Source organism: Hyperolius riggenbachi, chromosome 5 (genome assembly GCF_040937935.1).
Source record: "Hyperolius riggenbachi isolate aHypRig1 chromosome 5, aHypRig1.pri, whole genome shotgun sequence".
Lineage (NCBI taxonomy): Eukaryota > Metazoa > Chordata > Amphibia > Anura > Hyperoliidae > Hyperolius > Hyperolius riggenbachi.
The window spans coordinates 276,089,469-276,109,880 of record NC_090650.1 but is presented as its reverse complement, the minus strand read 5'-3'; the positions used below and the strand labels follow the sequence as shown (position 1 = coordinate 276,109,880).

The following is a 20,412-nucleotide window of genomic DNA, read 5'->3' as shown; positions in this document are numbered from 1 at the left end:
TGTTTCTGAATCCAAGCTTTGGCCAGAGTTCTCTTTTAGGCTAGGTTCACAGTGTGATGATGATGATGCGTTGTGATGCAACATTAAAGTCGCAATGTAGCATTACAGTGCAATGCAAAAATAAGGAGGTAACACACATTGATGCTGTTACCGTCACATACAGTAGGTACAGTAAAGCGTACAGGCAATAAAAAATATTCTTTCCTGTACTTGGTAACGTGCTTTTTGAGGTAACGCACTGCAGCAGTGCGTTACCATAACACTACACGTTAAAATGTAATGCTAACATCACACTGTGAACGTCCCATAGGCTTATTATTGCAGTGCGGTAAGCTGCGTTAAAAACAAAGTTTATAATGCAGCTCCGCAACGTCCCACTGTAAATGTAGCCTTAAAGTGGACCCAAATTAAAAATACAAGATTTCAGAAATAAAATCAATTTTCTAAATTATAATAATAAATAGCAGCCTTTTTTTAGCTGCATGATGACAAACATAAAATAGTTTACATTTATTGGAGGAACCCCTCCCCTTCCTTTCATATTGCCGGGACAGAATCCGGCAAATTGGTGGAGTAGGTGGTGTCCGGCAATGAGGAATTGCTAATGGCTGCAACCTGTATAACCCTAGTTATGAAAAGAGAAGGCTAAAAAGCATGCACTGAAATGCTCATAGGCTTGATGGAGTGTTTATTTATCTTTGTATGTGTCAGAGTGGTGCAACTAAATATTTTGAATTAAAAAAATGTTCGGTTTGGGTCCGCTTTAAAGGAAACCAGAGACAATTTACAATAAAAGTTTTATACATACTTGGAGCTTCCTTCAGCCTCATGCGCATGGATCGCTCCCACGCCACCGTCCTCATCCATCTGTATCGCCTGTACCGGGTCCCATAACTTCGGCCAGTTGGGCCAGTCTGTGCAAGAGAAGTACGCTCTCTACGTATCTTTCCGGTGGCTGCCAGACAGGATCCGGTACCAGAGCTGGAGTGGGCTGAGGACAGCGGTGTGGGAGCCATCCGTGCGCATGGGGCTGGAGGAAGCCCCAGGCATGTATAAAACTTTTATTGTAAATCGTCTCTGGTACACTTTAAAATGATAAAAGGTAAGTGTAAGAAAGCAGAGTACTATAATTTATTATTATTTACTATTTACATAGACCTGACATCTTCCGCAGCATTGTATAGAGTATATTCTCTTGTCACCCCCCCCCCCCCACCTGGGTCCCCTCCTTCTTGCGCTTCCCCCCTCCTAATTAGTAGCAGCTTTAGATATGCGGGCAGGAGCGGGCCGAGAGGACTTACTCACCTGCTTCCTGCGTTCCAGGTGATGGCGCACAGCGTCATCGTCACGTGACGCTGCTCTCCGCCTTCTCAACCGCCCACTGTGCTTCCTGATTAGCGGAAGCGAAGTGAGTGACAGAGAAGCCGGAGACCAGCGTCACATGACGATGACGTGTGCGCCATCTCCAGGAAGCAGGTAAGTCCTCTCCGCCCGCTCATCTAAAGCTGCTGCTAATTAGGAGGGGGGAAGCGCAAGGAGGGGACCCAGGCGAGGGAGGTGGGGGGTCTGGCCCCCTCCCCGCCACCCCTCCTTTCAAGCTTCCCCCATACGGGGCAACTATACTGGGGGCAACTAAACTAGCTATACTGGGGGCAACTAAACTAGCTATACTGGGGGCAACTAAACTAGCTATACTGGGGGAAACTAAACTAGGGGCAACTAAACTAGCTAGCTATACTGGGGGCAACTATACTAGCTAGTTATACTGGGGGCAACTATACTAGCTATACTGGGGGAAACTATACTAGCTATACTGGGGGCAACTATACTAGCTAATACTTTAAAGACAATCTGTACTCTAATATTCTTACAATAAAAAGCATACCATTCTATTCATTATTTTCTCCTGTGCCCCTCTGTGCTGTTTCTGCCACTCTCTGCTGCAATCCTGGCTTGTAATTAACAGTTTTAGGCAGTGTTTACAAACAAACTAACCAGCTTCTAATAGGCTCAGCTAAGCATAGTGTGTGAGTCATTCACAGTATGCAGTGGGCCTGCAGAGGGTGTGTATCGCTTCTACCAATCACAAGCAGCCCTGCACATTCCACACAATCAATCCTTAGCCCGACAAACAGGACAGAGGAAAGATACATTGATTTATTACAGAGACAGTGCAGTTAGGAAAGACTGCAGTAAGCCAGAGCAGATTAGAACAGGCATAGGAACTTATAGGATAGAAGAACTAAGGCTGAAAAATTTGTTACAGAGTCTCTTTAAATTACAGTTAGCTCCGCCCTCATCTGGTCATGAGCACGCCCATTTTTCACCGCGCACACCGCAGGTTGTAGCCACGCCCATTTTTTAAAAACATTTTTTTTGGGGGGGGGGGGGGGGTTGTCTTTTAATACCCAGCACCGGGTGCCAAATGCCCTAGGTACGCCACTGCTTGTACATGGAGACAACTTTGTCACATGAATGAAACATACCCAGGTTGTTTGTAAATCAGGGACGTTCTGCAGGTACACTGTTCAGTTACACTGTTTTTACTACTTTACAGTTTTGTGAAAAGCAGTTTAGGGATTTTCTTTTAATAAATCCCTTTAAATTAACAAGATCACTTTCTAATGCCCTGCCCAGAAGCCATGCCTTAGTAAGCCAGGCTCCTGGAATGTAACATGCCTCTTCCACCAGTATAAACGCCTAATAGCCCTGTTTTCGACTTGTCAGTGTAGTTCTCTCCTATTCATGAGCCCCGTCATTCCTCATTACACTGAACAAACCAGTTCAGCTCCATCTCCCAGTTCTCTCTCGCCCTGTCTGTTCTCTCTGATCACATAGCAGGTCGGAGAGCAGCAACTAGTGTGTGTGAGCGGCCCCACCCGAAACCCTCCAACTACTTGTAATTGGGCGGCCCGAGTGCGCGGAGTGGGCCGGGCTCTTATCGCTGCTGCCACAGATACCATCTGTTTGGTTTCCTGGGCGTGTGGCCGTGTAGTGAGTACACATGTACCGGGCGCCCGGAGCCCAGCTGTAGTAGCGGTGTGTACCCAGGCGGCCAGCGCTTGTCACAAGGATGCTGGAGGAATGATGGCATCATCTAACACGTTCCCCCGCACCACGGGGTCCACCGTGCTGCTGCCTGTCAGCGAGCTCCTGCACATGCCCCTGGAGCAGGTGAGTGGAGTCAGGTGCACGGCACAAGGAACTTCCTCATTCAATCTGTGTGCCTACTACCACATATTCATCTAGTTCTGTTTATACCTATCTAGTACGACACAGATGTGCCCATAAATTGAACCATTTTTTAATCAGATGCAACCTTTCCATGTGATTTTACAATCCTAAAACTGCGGTGTGTGTCAAAAATCTGTGTTAAATGATTCTATGGTGGTCTGGAACAAAAAAAATGATCTGAATGTTGGATTTTTTACAATTGAATCAGAAGAGAGAAAATGCCCTAATGGACCCATTTATGGGAATAATTGATAATTACCTTTTGATTACTTGCGATGATGCAAATTGTGTCAAAAGATCACATCTGAAAAATGGTACCATTATGGCCCTTCTCACTAGCTCACATGTGCAGGAACCCGATTTCATGCATGCGTTACTTGAATGGGAAGTTGTTATATGATACATATTATCAGTGCTAGTTCCTATTCACCTGATGGGAAATTGCTTGTCTCGTGCGATTGGATGTTCCAGGAGGTGTTCTTGAAGTGTGAATGAGCCCTAAATGTGAAAGGTAACACAAAGGTCAATAGACTTTTATGTTGCCTTGCTTGTCGCACCCTAGGTGCAGTCCATAAGGACTGACCGCACAACACCTAGTGGGAAAGGAGGCTAAAATGGGCACCTTTATAGACAACGGCACTGTGGAGATTGTTTTAGTAAACAACGTGCACGCTGTTCTTCTCATAAAATAGATGCCTCGTAGTCGAGACTGGTAGATCATGTTCTGATCTGCTGTTATATTGGCCCAGTCTATTTTTTTCTTATTTACTGTAAAGATTGCATGTATATTTACTCTCATTTATGTGTGCACATGTTTATATTTATTTCCCTTAATAAACTGGCAGGGTTTCAGCTCCTTGAATGTGACCTCCAGCTGTTGGCTGACTTATATCGTTTCTCTGTCTGTAAGAAATTTACAGAACTTGCTGTGTGCACACATTCTACACATAGACAATGAGATCTTTTATCCAGCACTATGAAGATTCAATAATTTGCTGAGCATGAGCTACAGATTATGAAAAGGAATTTTGCCATTTTTTTTTCAGATATTGGAGTGATTTTTGCTGTAAGATGAAAATTGTGCCCATTTACTGAACAAGCTTTAGGACTCTTACGCACTCTCTAGATGTGACATGAGGCTTTTTTTTATTGGACAATAAGGCCTGGAACTCAATCTGGTGATTTTGGGATTCCCAACAAACGCTGGAGATTCCCAAATGCAATGAAAGTGGGGTGGGGGGGGGGGGGGGGAGGGTGGCATTTGTGAGATAGTGATAATGGGTAATCATAATTGCAGGACAAGAGGTGAGTCATTCCTTACACACACACACACACACACACACACACACACACACACACACACACACTGCGCTAATAGCTGGAGGGGGAGCGCGGACGGGGGGGGGGGACCAAGGTTAAGGTTGGGGGGCTGCTACCCCCTCCAGCTCTCCTAACTGCCCCCCCATGCCCAGATGGGTGGAAGCACTTCCTGATTCTGTCTGGCTCCGCCCCCGGACTTAAGGAAGATGCCTCACTTAATGTCATGGGTGTGCCGGGCCCTGTCCATGTGACAAGGTACCGAGTATTGCAGTGGATTGCTTCCTCATTCAGTATATTGGATAATTCACACTAGTGTCTTTTTTTTCTCTTCCATATTGAGATGCTGAAATTGAACTCAAGGGACTCCTATGGTGCTGCAGAATGTGGCTATGTGATAACTGCTCGAATTATGTGAGTGGGTCCTCAAAGTGGACTAAATTCCAAAGTGGAAAAGAGTCAGAATGACACTTACTATGACTATTTTTCCATGTATCAATGGCTGACTACTTTATTAAACAGCAGGGAAGCATTATGGAAGCATTAGAATGCTGTGGCTGGCACTGCACTACTTATTTCTTCACATCTCATCACTCAGACAGGCTGGCTCAGTGGCAACAGTAGAAGCAGAGTACCCTTCAGGCCACCCATCAAACTCCTCCCACCCATTTCTTATTAGTATTTGCAAAAGCAGAAACTGTCATGGCAGTTTTTCAGAAAGGGAATTTGGGTAACAAACAAAACCTGGATTTTATGGCGCAAGTGGTCAGTTTGTAGAACTCTTTTCCTGCTACTCTGTTATACTGTAACTTTAGCTGCTTGTGGTGATATTATTATGGGTTTTATGCTTTACACCGTGGGTCCACTTTGAGGAAACTCTCTTCAGATTAGATCAGGGATGTCAAAATGGTCCTTCGAGGGCCAAGATCCTTACATATTTTTAGTACAGCTCAAATTAATTAATGGGTCTGAATCAGGAAATGTGTGGTCCATCAGGTAAAACACATTCCTCTCTTTCTCAGTCCATCCTAAACACTGGCATGAATCTGGTCCTCTAGGCCTGGAGTTAGATACTTAGAGGGAAGACTCTGGATACCATAGTCCTGGTCCTTGGTCCATACTGTTGGTTCAGCTCTCTCCCTCTCTCCCCTGTTGAAGTTCTGGGACCGGCTGTGTTTTCAGTATTTTTTGTACAGCATTCAGAAGTACTAGTGTCCCTGAGTGCTTCCGAAGATGGCCACATCTGTACTGCACATGCGTGTGCCTGGACTTGCGCATGCACTGTACGAATGCACTAGTCTCTAGACCCCTATACTGGAGGTGCCTATCTATACTGCTGGGGACACTTTGGCTACCTATATTGGGGGTGCAGGGGGGGGGGGGGTCAGGAAGACACACCTTTGCTTACCTATTATTATGGGAGAAGGAGCATCTGACTGTGTGAAGAGCCGCAAAAACCTTAGCAGCACCTCTGTTAAAACCGTAATTCACTCCTCCTGACTTTTTGATTGTTCATAAAGGTGAACAGGGGACTCTTCAATTACTAATACAATTTTCACACTTGAAGCTGACTCCCTTTCCACCTCCTCGCTCTGCTTCCTCCTGTGGAGCACAGGGAAGAGGTGGTCAGGGCACTTTTTTGTGTTCCTCAGGAAAGACTGGCTGATACTTTCTCCCAGCTCCGCTCCTACTACCGCCTATGGGTGATAAGGGGAGGAGTTTACACAAAACACACACTGATGTTCAATTCAGCCAACCTGCATCTGACATTCACACAGGGGATCATCCATGCAAACCAGCCAGTCAGGGAATAAAAATTGGATAATACAAAAATGGTTTGTATAATACGGGGGAAAGCAGAATTTAGTGATAAAGGAAAGAAGAATGGAATTTAAAGGGACCATGAACATCACAGAAAAAACCCAAGTAATCTACTTGAACTGTCCAACTAGGTGAATGGAAACCCAAATTTAAGTTCCGGGGTAGGCCGTTTATAGTCAGACCACTCTTGCCAATTGAGCAGAAAATGAGGAAAGGTACCTGGTATATTATGGACCAACTTTACCAAGTGTAACTGTCTGGCATAAAATCAAAAATCAATTATTTATGTTTATCTGGTAAACAAGTAATGAGGATGCTAACCAGACAATCCAAAAGTTAAAATCACTATTACTTTTCTTGTTGATAAATGATCATACCCCAGTTTTCCTGACTCTTATTTGGTACACACACAATTTGATACACAAAAAGGAAGTTGCAGGGCATGCTGGGTTGTCCTTTTCTGCTTCTCTACTTCCCCTCAGACTTAACTAATGCAGCCTGATTGGCTGAAGCCTCTTCCCCTCCTGTTTTCCCCTCCCACACCTCTTTTCCGCTCTGATAGGCCAATATTTCTCATGCTGAGACAATGCACTTTCTATAGTGAAGGGCCGGCAAATCAGGCAGAGAAGAGTAAGGGAGGAAATGACATTAGGATTGGCTTCAAAATAGCCCCACTTAAAATGGGGAAATGCTAAGGATTTTCTCTATTTTAACTGTAGAAAAATCACTTTCTGCACATGTGCGTGATGTCACGCTTATGCGCAGAGAGTGCCCGGCAACAGGCACGCGATCAAAGACGTGCACCGCCGGCCCAGCGCAGCGGTACTACTACGGGTCATGGTGACCCGGAAGTAGTAGCGGCCCATAGAGATTCGCTGGCGAACGGTTTGCCAACATCTCTGACTGACAGCTCCTCTTTAAATAAATCCCAGATCGCTGTCCAAAATCTTTGAACGTCTCTACAATGCCAAAATATATGAACTAAGTCACCACTTGACCCACAATTATAAAAACAATCTGGTGAGTAAGATGTATCTTATGTTTCCAGGGTGAGGTATACCAGCGTAAAAAAAGTTTTACAGGGGTCTCCTTAATACACCCTAGAAGACTTTTTTTTTTTTTTTTAATTTGCTGTAATGTTTTGAGCCACTGTTTTTCTGACCGCGCCGCTCCTAGTTCTGATTTCCTATGCAAGCATAAGCATGTTTTAAAGGAGGACAAATAAGTAGTCAAATACTTGTTTAATATTGAAATTGCACCCTTTGCTCTAGGACTCTCAATAGACAAAAATTCACAAGGGTAGCGGGTGGAATCTTGTTTACCAATCTGCTCATTGACAATAAAATGTCTGATCGGAAGGTAAACCCCTTTGTATCAGGAATATTCCTATTAAATTCAGGGCTGTGGAGTCGGAGTTGAGGAGTCTGAGTTGGAGCAATTTTGGGTAGCTGGAGTCGGATTTGGAGTCGGTGGTTTTATAAACTGAGGAGTCAGTCGGATGATTTTTGTACCAAATCCATAGCCCTGGTAAGTATTAGAATAAGGAGTCGGAGCAATTTTGGGTACCTGGAGTCGATGGCTTCATAAACTGAGAAGTCGGAGTTGGATGATTTTTGTACTGTCTCCATGGCCCTGATTACATTTTAGTATAGTGAAAGGAATAAACAAATTACCCACCTAATTTATTAGCAATAGTATATCCATTGTCTAGCCACCAGTAGAATGCCTCAGGATTATGAAAGACAGGAAGGAAGTCCGGATTCCTCAATATAGGGATCTTCTAAAATAATCGTAAGGGCTGGAACCCACAAGAGCATCTTTTTGAGCATTTTGGCAGCGCTGCGATACGCTAGCGTTTTGCCAAAACACTCAGCTGATGTTAATGGATGGGGCAACTTCCACAGGAGCGTTTGCGTTTCCCAGAAACGCAAACGCAGGACCTGCAGCATTTTGGGAGCGTTAGCGCTTCAATGTAAAGTATTGAAACGCTAGCAGAAACGCTCAGCAAAACCTAAACTGAGCGGTTTTGCTAGCGTTTTGCGGTTCAGCACACTGTAACAAAATTAAAAATAATTCACAGGACCTATCAGGATAAAAACGCGAAACGCAAAACGCTACACAACCGCTGAGCAAAAAAATACACTGTTGCAAAACGCGACCGAAAACGTGCATGAATCCGCTTGCAAACAGCTCAGACAAAACGCTAGCGGTTGCGTTTTGCGGATTTCAGTGGGTTCCAGGCCTAAGTGTTGGTTTGGTTGCTTAAATTTGTGAAGTCAAAAGTGCAAAGTAGATGTAAGAACTTTGTTTTTATGGGTTGTGATGGGGACAGGAATTTTTTGTACCCAAAAAACGATTGACCGAAGATTATACAGAGCTACTGATTCCAATTGAGGTTGAACCCAAAGAGTTATATCGTCAGTGGCAACCAGCTAGTAAAATGAGCAAATTTGGCCACAGGTTAACAGGACCATAAATTAGGGAGGTTCAGTCCTCGCCATTGCGAGTCAAAAGATAAATCAATCTTTTGACTCGCAATGGCTTACCAATCCAAATAATAATTATGGTAATTTCCTGCAAAAGTATGCAATTTAAAAATGTACCAGTCAAATCCTACAATGGGCTCTATTTGATTGGTCCATTTTCCAGCTGCATAAAATTACAAGAAATGACCATAGAAATATGCATGAACTAGTAATTTATTTGCTTCACGTTTAAGGGAACATTAACTGTGAGGGATATGGATGTTTCCTTTTAAACAATGCCAGCTGTTTGTCAGTCCTGCTGATCTCTTTGGCTGCAGTAGTGGTTTAAAAACACCCTATTAGCAATAAGAGACGGCACACCACTGGCTGCAATGATTTTGCTGTATTGGATGAACAAGTACACTACATGTTACGAATATTACATTCTTCCTCAGGTGTTAAACAGCGAATGAACATACAAACAACCCATTGTCCATAGTCCAACATGTGCATTAAAACCACTCAATTAATACCAGGTCATATGGCACTCCTTTTCGGCTACCAAAAATTAGTATTGAATAACTCACCGTGCTTGAGGCACTTCCAACAATGGACTGCCACTGACCCACCTAAAAAAGAATACATAAACAATAACGTATAAGCATCAACCGCATAGAAATACAACTGCATAAAATTGTAACAGTGTAAAAGTACAAAGGGCCTGATTCACAAAAAGCGCCAACTGCCAGCACGGCCGCTAACCCCCTGCGAACCCCGTGCACAAACGCGAACCCCCGCGCGAAAACGGCAACGAACCCACGCGAAAATCCGTGACCGCGTGCAAAAATGCCCAACCGCACGAGGAAACCCATGACCACGTGCAAACGGCCGCGCCAACAGCCGGCACCCCCTGCGAATCAAGCCCAAAGCATTGCACTTGTCATAGCACCTCAATGCTAGACGTGATGTACAAATAATCGTTTATAAAATATTGTTTATAAGAAACATTTCAAAGGCAATCTTTCATTCATACCTCTCTGGGTAACCACATCCATCTCATGTATCCATCTTGCCTATTTTTGTTTCAAAATTTTTTCTAGGCTACCTCCTGTATTGAGGATTCAATGACTCCAATACACACCACCTCAACTGCGACACCCCATGGCCTGCCACTCCAAAGTGCCTCGCAACTGAGGTGTCGTAATTCTTTCTTTTTCCTTCAGCATACTTGCTGATCGCCCTCTTATGCTCCTGTACGCGTGTTCTAACTGGCCTGGTAGTCTCCCCCACATACATGAGCCCACATGGGCACTTAAGCCCATATATGGCCCATGGTGTGGAACAATAATGCCGCCCTTTAATAGCAATTCTGCGCCCATTGTGTGGGTGGCAGATAGCTTCACCTTTTATGATGCCGTTACATACGTTGCAGTTTAAACATGGATATGTCCCTGTCTTTCCTGTAAGAATTTATTTTCTCTTGGGGGCGGTGTCAGTGTGCTTGATTCTATCTTGGATAGTCTTGCCTCTCCTGATGGAAAAAATCGGCTCTTCCTTAAATAAAGGCCCAAGATCCTTGTCTGTACTTAATAGGGGCCAAAATCTGCGTATGGAATTTTTTATAAGCATAGTATTTTTTCCCAAATTGGTCACAAAGGGTATCCCTTTGGAACGTCTCATTCTACCTGTTTTGTGTATTCAGGCGTATTTGCACTAGTGATGATGATTATGTAAAAGCCAGCCAAACATTGTGTTCCAAATTTATACAGAAAGGGTATGATGCCATGTCTGCAAGCTGTTGTGTGTGTATGTATGTGTGTGTGTGTGTATGTATATATATATATATATATATATATATATATATATATATATATATATATATATATATATATATATATATATATATATATATATATATATATATATATATATATATATATATATATATATATATATATATATATATATATATATATATATATATATTTTATATTCTCTCTATCATATACATACACTAGCTGGTCGCCCGGCGTTGCCCGGGTATGTAATTGGCTAGTGTTAGCTCTGTCCACTTTTTCTAATCCTAACACACAATTACCTAGTTTGTGAGCTTTGCGGTCTTTGGCATCAATAATTGGCTGTGGCTCCACCTACTTTTCTGAATATTAATCCCAGTCACCCACTGTGCAAAGTTTAAGAACCCTGCCATTGACAGACAGTGTAAGAATGGCTGCAGTTTACATTCTGGCAGTTAAATTTTTATTTTTCTCCACCCACTGATGTCCTGATGTTTCCCTGGTATGTATTTGGCTGCTGTTGGCTGTGGCCATTTTTTCTAACCCTAACACACAATTGTCAATAGTCAATGACCAAGTTTGTGAGATTTGTGGTCTTTGGCATGAATAATTTTCATTGAAATGAAACACATCTGATTCGCTGTTTGTAGCCCCACCCCTTTTCTAAATATTTAACCCCAGTCACCCAATGATCAACTGTATCAGGTTTGAGGCTTGTGCCATTAACAGTGCAAAAATGGCAGCAATTAAATATTTGCCTTGAAAATCAATAGGTGAATTGTGATTGGTTTTTGTAGGCTCCACCCACTTTTCTGAATATTAATCCCAGTCACCCAGTGACCAACTGTGCAAAGTTTTAGAACCCCACAATTAATAGTGTAAGAATGGCTGCAGTTTACATTTTCCCAGTGAAATTTGTGTTTGTCTCCACCCACTGAAGACTCGGCATTGCCCAGGTATGTATTTGGCTGGTGCTAGCTCCGCCCACTTTTTCTAACCAAAACACAAAATTACTTAATGACCAAGTTTGTGAGCTTTGAGGTCTTTGGCATCAATAATTTGCATTGAAATAAAATAAATCTGATTGGCTGTGGCTCCACCCCTTTTCTGAGTTTGAACCCCAATCACCCAATGGCCAACTGTACCAGGTACAGGTGATTAACTGTGCAAGAGGCTTGTGCCATTAACAGTGCAAGAATGGCATCAATTAAATATTCCCCTTAAAGATTAATAGGTGGATTTTGATTGGCTTTTGTAGACTCCACCCACTTTTCTGAATATTTATCTCAGTCACCCAGTGACCAACTGTGCAAAGTTTGAGAACCCTACCATTAATAGTGTAAGAATTGCTGCAGTTTACATTTTCTCAGTAAAATTTGTATTTGTCCCCGCCTACTGATGACCCAGCATTGCCCGATTATGTATTTGACTGGTGTTGGCTGCACCCACTTTTCCTAACCCTAACACACAATTACTCAATTACTCAATGACCAAGTTTGTGAGCTTTGCGGTCTTTGGCATCAATAACCTGCATTAAAATGAAACACATCAGATTGGCTGTTTGGGGCTCCACCCCCTTATATAAATTTAAACCCCAGTCACGCAATGATCAACTGTACCAGGTTTGAGGCTTGTGCCATTAACAGTGCAAGAATGGCAGCAATGAAATATTCCCCTGAAAAATCAATAGGTAATTTTTGATTGTTTTTTGTAGGCTCTACCCACTTTTCTGAATAATAACCCTAGTCACCCAACGACCAACTGTGCAAAGTTTGAGAACCCTACCATTAACAGTGTAAGAAAAACAAAAGTTTGCTTTCTTAAAACAGAAAGAATTTGCGATAATTCAGGTTGGAGTGAGCTTGAGATGTCTCCCAGTGCATCACTGCTGAAAATGTGCTAATTAACCATTGTTACCCTTAGAAGCTAAACACACCTCCAGAACCGCTGGAATGCAATGATGTGTCAGCTTGTTAAATTGTACAGAGCCATAATAATCCAGCATGCATACAGACTGTTTTGGATTGTTTGATCCTTATCAGTGCATGGCATAGATTAATTTGGCTCTATGCAGTAGGGCTTGTAACACCGAGAGGGACATGCTACCCAGCAAGCTCATGGTGGCCAAATTTCATTCAAATCCGTTCAGCCGTTTTTGCGTGATCGAGTAACAAACATCCAAACATCCGAACTTTCCCATTTATTATATTAGTAGGATATATATATATATATATATATATATTTCCATGGGCAGCTAAAGGCGGTGAATTCACTGCCTGTCAGCTGCTCCTGTGTTCACTGGCCAACGCTCAGCACTGGGGAGGAGGGGGGCCCCATGGAGTTGCATCTAAGCATGATGGTTGCCATCTTCAGTCACGTCATAAAACTGTTTTCGGCTGCTGGGTAATGCCACCACGTTTCATTAGGTTTTCAAACCTAATGCTACCATTTGGCTGCATGTAATTGCAGCCCTTCTGCGCATGTGGACGGCAGTCTGGAGGCTTAACTGCCCAACAAGTGCGCAGGTCAGATGCCCGTGGATAAGAGGCCTTAGCCAAAAGAACTATTGTCTGTGAATATATTTTGTCAACGCTTTGAAAAACAATTACTCTAATAGCAATCAGTGTGTGATGGATGGGGTGGTAAAGATGGAGGGGCGCACTTTGGTGTCACAGCCTTGGGTGCTGGAGGACCTCGTCCCGACTCTGCATCTTGTATCATACTTGTAGTACCTGGCGCTGGAAATGCCAGTAAAGCCTGTGCATGTAAATCATGACTATTGTTTACCTCGGCACCTGGTGCGTACTGATGTAAGGATCTTGGAATGTAAAGGAAAGGCTTACTGTTTATGACCTGAAAGTGACTATTTGCTTTTAGAAAAAAAACTAGGCTACAGTTTGTACCAGTAACTCTTAGTCATGCTCTCGGCTGCGCTTATTTACTTTCAAGGAAGTATTTAGTACAGATGAGACAGCAGTCCTGTGAAGGATTACTCTATATTTCTTGAACGAAGGAAAACTTAGAAACTGTTCAGGTGTTTGTTAGCTGCAGCGATTTGCTGCTGTTCTTGAATGCCGCGTTTAGCATCTACCGTATGTTTCTGCTGGGGAACTGCTGTGACAGACTTGTATTGGAACACAAGTACAGGCGGCTGCCACATGTTTGACAGGTGACAGGAAAAGATTCTCTCAGACCACCATAAGCAGGCAATTGTGAAGCTTTTGACAGATACTTGTCATAAGAACTGACGGCTTCTGGTGGTGGTTGTTGGGAGCGTACAGATGTTTTTATGACCGTTTGTTAGGCATTTAAAGCAAGACTGAACCGAGAATAAGCTTTAGATAATGAATAGTATGTATAGTAGCAACATTATATAGAACTAGCCTGGTGTCTCCTATTATTCTGATGGTTTATATTTTGACAGTGAAATGTGCACAGCAAATGTTAGTGTGAATTAAAACCTGGTTCATTCAGCTCCTAACAAAAGGACAATTGAGACTGCGGTGACTCTCTGCTTATCAGTGATTGTTTGCTCACCTTGATAAGTGTTTTGGTTCCTGTTTAATTTTCAGAAGAGTAGGGGAATTCAACTTGCTATTCTCTTCCTCATCTGCACAGATAACAGCCATTTTTAACACTTGCTGTGCAAAAAAAATAGAAATGTACTTCAAACAAATGATTAGTAGGACTTAATACTATATGTACCAGTGTCGCTTTCAATGTGTCAATTCACTGTGACGGAAACGTGACATGAGTGGATAATGGAGACCAACACCTACTGTATATTCCCTTTTCTGTAATGCCAGTTGTCTTGTGTCAGTGCTAGTGATTTGTAGGTTTGAGTGAAAAATTATCATCCTTTATGAACATTTCCAATGAATATATTAGAGCTAATCTGAAACCTGAACTGCTGATCGTTTCAATTCAGCAGTTCCATGGAGGATTCAATGTAATGTTTAGGGAACTCATTATGTGAAAAGGTCCATTTTTGCTTGACCTTCCATCACCACTAAATTTAGGAAGTAGGCATGCAACAGAAACTGTGTATTTTCAGTTTAACTTTATAATAAGTTCCTCTAGTTATTTTTATCTAATGCCCTGATTTTAATCTTTAAGTGGACCCAAACTCTTGCACAGCACCCAATGAAAATGCTTTATTCTACATATAGTTGCGGAAAAAATTAACTTCTCTGTGTTCTGTGTTTAACCCCCTTGGCGGTATGATTCTTTCCGGATTTTAGGGTCTAAAAGCGATGCAAATTTTTCTTGCAGCCTTTCAGACCCTAAAACCTGGAAAAAATCATGCTGCCAGAGAGATCTGCAGCAGCCCAGCAATCGCTCACCTCCCTGGCCCCAGCACTGCAGTTATGCCTTCATCCTCCGGGTGGCACTGCAACTCTAAAGTGAAATTGCCGGCTGTCGTCATGACAGCCGGCGATCTCACCAGGGGGAAGCAGAGCCCCTGAGGAGAGGAAGACCAATGACGGCCGACGTCGGGATCCCCTGGGAGGCATGTAGAAAGGCCCGCTGCGTGCTATACTCTGCACACAGCCTCCGGCTGCTACCCTGAGCAGAGGTTAGGATTACCGCTCTTAGTTGCGGTTTTCCGCCCCGACCCTAACTCGGGACTTCTGCCAAGGAGGTTTAGGGCTCTTTCACATTAGGGCAGATTTTCTGCGTTTCAATGCAACGGGTAAAGTTTGCGTTACCCAAGGTGAAATGAAAGTCCATAGACTTTTATTTTAGCTTTCACATATAACGCAGCCTTTTTGTGTGTTGCGTTACACTGCACCCAGGCGCAGTTTTTTGGCCAACGCTAGCTTTATGCGTTACAATGTTAGTCAATGTAAACCGCACACTATGTGCGTTTTTAATCCGTTAACGCAGGCAATCAGTCCCAGAATGCAACAGAGGAACAATGTAGAAAGTTGAAAACTAAAAGAAAAAAAAATTACCTGCGTTTTCCTATGTGCTGTAACGCATTGAAAACGGATTAAAAACGCACACTCACTGCAGTGCAACGCATATCAAAACGCATTAAAACACATACAACAAAACGTATGCTTTGAGCATTCTCCAACGCAAGCTCTGATGTGAAAGAGCCGTAAAGCAGGTAAACCTGTTTAATTAGTTCTTATCAGCCACTGTGAAAAGACTGCAGGAGCTCTGCCGAGGCTGCTCTTCCTATAAAATAAACACTGAGGCTTAATGATTTCAGTGCCTTCTGTAGAAGTAAAACCAAGTAAAACTTCAGGGTTTTTTTAGGCTTTCCATAAATTTGTAATGAATATTTTTTTTTTCTTATAAAGGTTATTAGCTGCGGCTAATCTTTTAGAGCAGAAAGGAAGTTCTGAGTTTAGTTCCACTTTAACCACTTAAGGACCAGGGTATTTTCTTCTGATCGGTGCTGCGTGGACTCTCCAGCCCGCAGCACCGATCAGGAAATAGCCAGGGCGATCAGACTTCCCCCCCCCCCCTTTTTTCCCCACTGGGGGATGTCCTGCTGGGGGGGTCTGATCGCCGCTGGCTACCCTCCGGAGCGCTTTCCGCCCTCCCCGGCTTTCCCTCCCTCTCCCTTACCCTGTGAGCGGCGCAGGACGGAGTTCCGTCCTGCGCCTGATAGGATAGGCTTCTGCCTATCAGATGCCGGCGATCCCCGGCCAATCAGAGGCCGGGGATCGCCGATCTACGTCTTCCCCGGATGTTTACATTATGCGTGCGAGCCGCGATCGGCGGCTCGCACACTGTTCACGGAGACAGTCTCCGTGAACTGGCATGGAAAGGCCGCTCGATCGAGCGGCCGTTTCCATACTATACCACTAACGACCCGCCGACGCCTATCGGCGTTAGGCGGTCGTTAAGTGGTTAACCACTTAATGTTTACAGTACAGTATATCTACTCCCCTAAAAAACTTCATCTAAGCCTCAGGGGAGTAGATATTCGTAACTCTACTACAATCGCCGCTGTGCATGCTCTCAGGTGCTCACGCACTAGTTCTTACTGCTACATGTTAGCCCGGAGATCAATGAATGGGAATGCAGTTCCCATTCATTTTTCTAGTTCCCCGTGTCCATGATCGCACATCAATTAGATGCCTGCGGTCATTTGTAAACACTGTAAGTTACACTTACACGCATTAGTTCCTGTTTGTGTACTAAAAGCATGCGCAGGAAGCGAATAACTGAGGACATCTTGTGGCCAAAAAGTAAAATTACACCTACAATCATTTACTTTAATAAAGAGACCTGCACATAATTTAAAATTAACCCCTTACCTCCCACTCTCTCCCATAAATGCCCAAATAAAACTTTTGCATTTAGAAAAAATTATAAAATAAAGTAAAAAAAACAAAATGACATAAATACTTACCTTAGGGACTGAACTTTTTTTTTACATGTATGTCAGGAGGGTATATTACTGTTATTTTTTTAAATTATGGGCTTGTAAATAGTGACAGACGCCAAAATGAAAACCTGCACCTTTATTTCCAAATAAAATGTTGGCGCCATACATTGTGATAGCAAGATAATTTAAATGGTGTAATAACCAGGACAAATGGGCAAATAAAATACGTGGGTTTTAATTATGGAAGCAAGTATTATTTTAAAACTGTAATGGCTGAAAACTGAGAAATAATGATTTTTTTAAATTTTTTTTCTTAATATTCCTATTAAAATGCATTAGAAAAAAATAATTCTTAGCAAAAGGTACCACCCAAAAAAAGCCTAATTAGTGGCAGAAAAAACAAGATACAGATCATTTTGTTGTGAAAAGTAGTGGTAATGTTATTGGCAAATGATTGGGAGGAGCGCTGAAATGTGAAAATTGCTCTGGTCCATAAGGTAAAAATACACTCAGAGCTTAAGCGGTTAAGTATTTGAAGTGGTGAGAAATGTAGGTGTGTATGTAGTCTTTCCATATGAGAAATATGCATTAATGTTTATTGAATATTGCACAGTAGATTATAAAATGTAAATGATTCATGATATATTGTTGGAAACTTGTCTGTTGTGATAAACCAGTGCTAAGATCTCTAATAACCCCTGAGGAGTTTGTTGCCTGTTGATGGTCACTCAGGTTACAGTTGTGTCTGTAAGTGTAGCTTTGTGTACAAATGAACATGTAACATTTTACTGATGTCACATGATTCATAACTGATGCACTATATGGAATTTAACAATGAAGGTATTTAGTGTGAGATTTAAGAGGGACAATATATCCAGCGAGACATGGTCAATGCACTGCTTTGAGTCCAGAGTTGGGTGTGCTTCAGTGCTAAACTCCTCTTGTTCTAACTCTGTTACACATTTGTAACTTTTCTAGTTGATGTGAATAAAGCAGTGTTCTGTCTTCAATCTTTGGCTATTTCTGTTTCATTCATTTAAAGAAAGCCAGATTGACCGTTTTCTTTCTCTGGTTGCCACAAACCACAAACAGAACGTAAAAGCACCACGTTTCTGCTTTCCTCATCCTGTTTGACTCTTATGTGGCTTCACATCTGCCATATTTTGAGGTTGGGTAATGAACAGCGAGATCAGTTGCTAGGGAGCGGGCTGCAAAGAATCCTGCTGTATGCGCTGGAGAGGGATGAGCAGGCATGTGCCAAGCAAGCTGGAGTTTAACCCACACTGTAAAGAAGAAGAGACTGCGAAACTTCTAATAAAAATTACAACTTTCAGCTCCTGCTTCTGCCAACTTTCAACTTGTTACCAGAATTGCCAGACTACATTTTTTAAAACTATAAAATTCTACTTTCAAAACAAAATCGCAAAAACAAAAAACAAAAAAAAAAACTTCAAAGTGTTAATGAATTAAAGGGCATTTCAATAATCATTAGGGTGTGTTTAGCTTTTAAGGCTACAATGGTTAGTTTACATATATTCAGCAGTGATGCACTGGGAGACATCTCAGGCTCACTCCAACCTGAATTATCGCAAATTCTTTCTGTTTTAAGAAAGCAAACTTTTTTGTTTTTCTAAATGTAATATGTGTTAACTAATAGTGATTATGCTGTTTAATTATAATTGTAAAGCTAGCAGCAGTTAACATCTCTAAATACAACAAAACATATGTATATGTATGTATGTATGTATGTATGTATGTATGTATGTGTGTATGTGTATGTTTGTATGTATATATGTATATGTATATATGTGTATGTATTTATATTTTTTTTTTTTTTTTAATTTAATGTGCAGTCTACTGTAGGCCATTTAAAAGTAAATCAATCTAAAAACAGATTTTGTAGTTTTGTTTGGATAGGGTTAGAGGCGATGTATGCTTTTTATGACTCTGTGTCACATCTGTGAGATTTTCCAGTCTCTGACATGTCATTAGGACACTAAATGAACAGATCTCATTACTGGATTAAAAACAAACAAAAATGCCAGGAAACACTTCAATAGTATTTAAAGAAGAACTGTAAACAAGGGTTGAACTTTATCCTAATTAGTAGCTGATACCCCCTTCCCCATGAGAAATCTTTACCTTTTCTTGAATGAAGGGTCTATATGGCTGATATTGTGGTGAAACCCCTCCCACAGTGTGATGTCAGGACCTAGGTCCTGACCGTTTTCTGTCTGTGAGCCTTGCTGCAATGTAGGAAATCACAGCTGTTTCCAACTGCCAAACAACCAGTATCTAGCACTGTGTATATGTATATCTATTAAAAAAAAAAGTGAATTGCTGTTATTTACAACCATACCCATGTTTGCACAGGCTCCCAGCCAGTGCAAAACCCTAACATGGCTTATTTTGCTAACAATTAAAAATCTGTGACGGTAAAGTTGAGTAGGAGACTGCGCCATCAGTCTTATGCTGGGTACACACTATATTGTATGGTCGATTTACTGACAGATCAATTATTTCCAACATGTCTGATTTTCTTTCCGATCGATTTCCGAGCATTTTCCAATCAATTTCCATAAACTTTAATAGGAAATCGATCGAAAAATGGTCGGAAATCGATTGGAAAGCAAATCGGACATGTTGGAAATAATTGATCTGACAGTAAATCGACCATAAAATCTCATAGTGTGTACCCAGCAATACAAATCTCATATTTGATGCAGCCTTTCTAAAGTTATATTCTTTGGGAAAATTGTGACTCAGGGATCCCTCTTTCAACAGTTGGTGTTCCCAGCTGTAAAGCAGGTCTCACTCTCCAGCTACTCCCTATGCTGCACTGCAGCTCAGCAGATTCTTATCATTATGAGAATTTGTGAGAGAGGTCAGGTGATCTGTGCTCACAGGGAGAGACTGGTTGCTGCTTCCTTCTAGTTCTTCTCTACCTCGTGTAGGTGATGATGCAGTAGGAGGTGCTGTATAAGCGGCTTTCTCTCCAGTAAATCGTGTTGTATAAGCAGTTTTCTCTCCGGTAAACTGAGACTTCGGTCTTACAAAAACTGGGTGAATCGGTGGACACATCCACCCTGATATCGCTGACACCCTCCTCAGCCGGATCCTGCCTGCTTACAATGATTTATTACTAGCAGATAATGGAGAATCAGACAGCCTGTTATCTTGGGCCCTTTTCCACTAGCCGCGGTCAGCTTGAACAAACCATGGTGCACTTTTTCCATTAGCTCGTTTGGATTTTTCCCGAGCACAATCGTAGTGCTGCACCATTACTGCAGCGATTGTGTTTCACTCCCGACGGTGAGCGTAGCAATTGCGTTGAGTAGAAAAAGGTTTTGGAAGCACAAACGAATTTGCGATTGTGCTTGGAAGTGGGTTTTTCTGTGTTTCCCTTTACCCCTGTAGAAAAGTTTAGGTCTTT

General features: G+C 42.3%; 1 protein-coding gene across 1 annotated transcript in view; it reads left to right on the top strand.

Moving 5' to 3' along the window:
* The first annotated feature begins 2,850 nt into the window (after positions 1-2,850).
* Positions 2,851-20,412, top strand: part of MBOAT1 (membrane bound O-acyltransferase domain containing 1) — an 87,069-nt gene continuing 69,507 nt past the window's right edge. Inside the window, exon 1 of the mRNA XM_068236965.1 lies at positions 2,851-3,174. Coding sequence (XP_068093066.1) covers positions 3,085-3,174 — 90 coding nt within the window. The 5' untranslated portion in view covers positions 2,851-3,084. The remainder of the gene's footprint in view (positions 3,175-20,412) is intronic.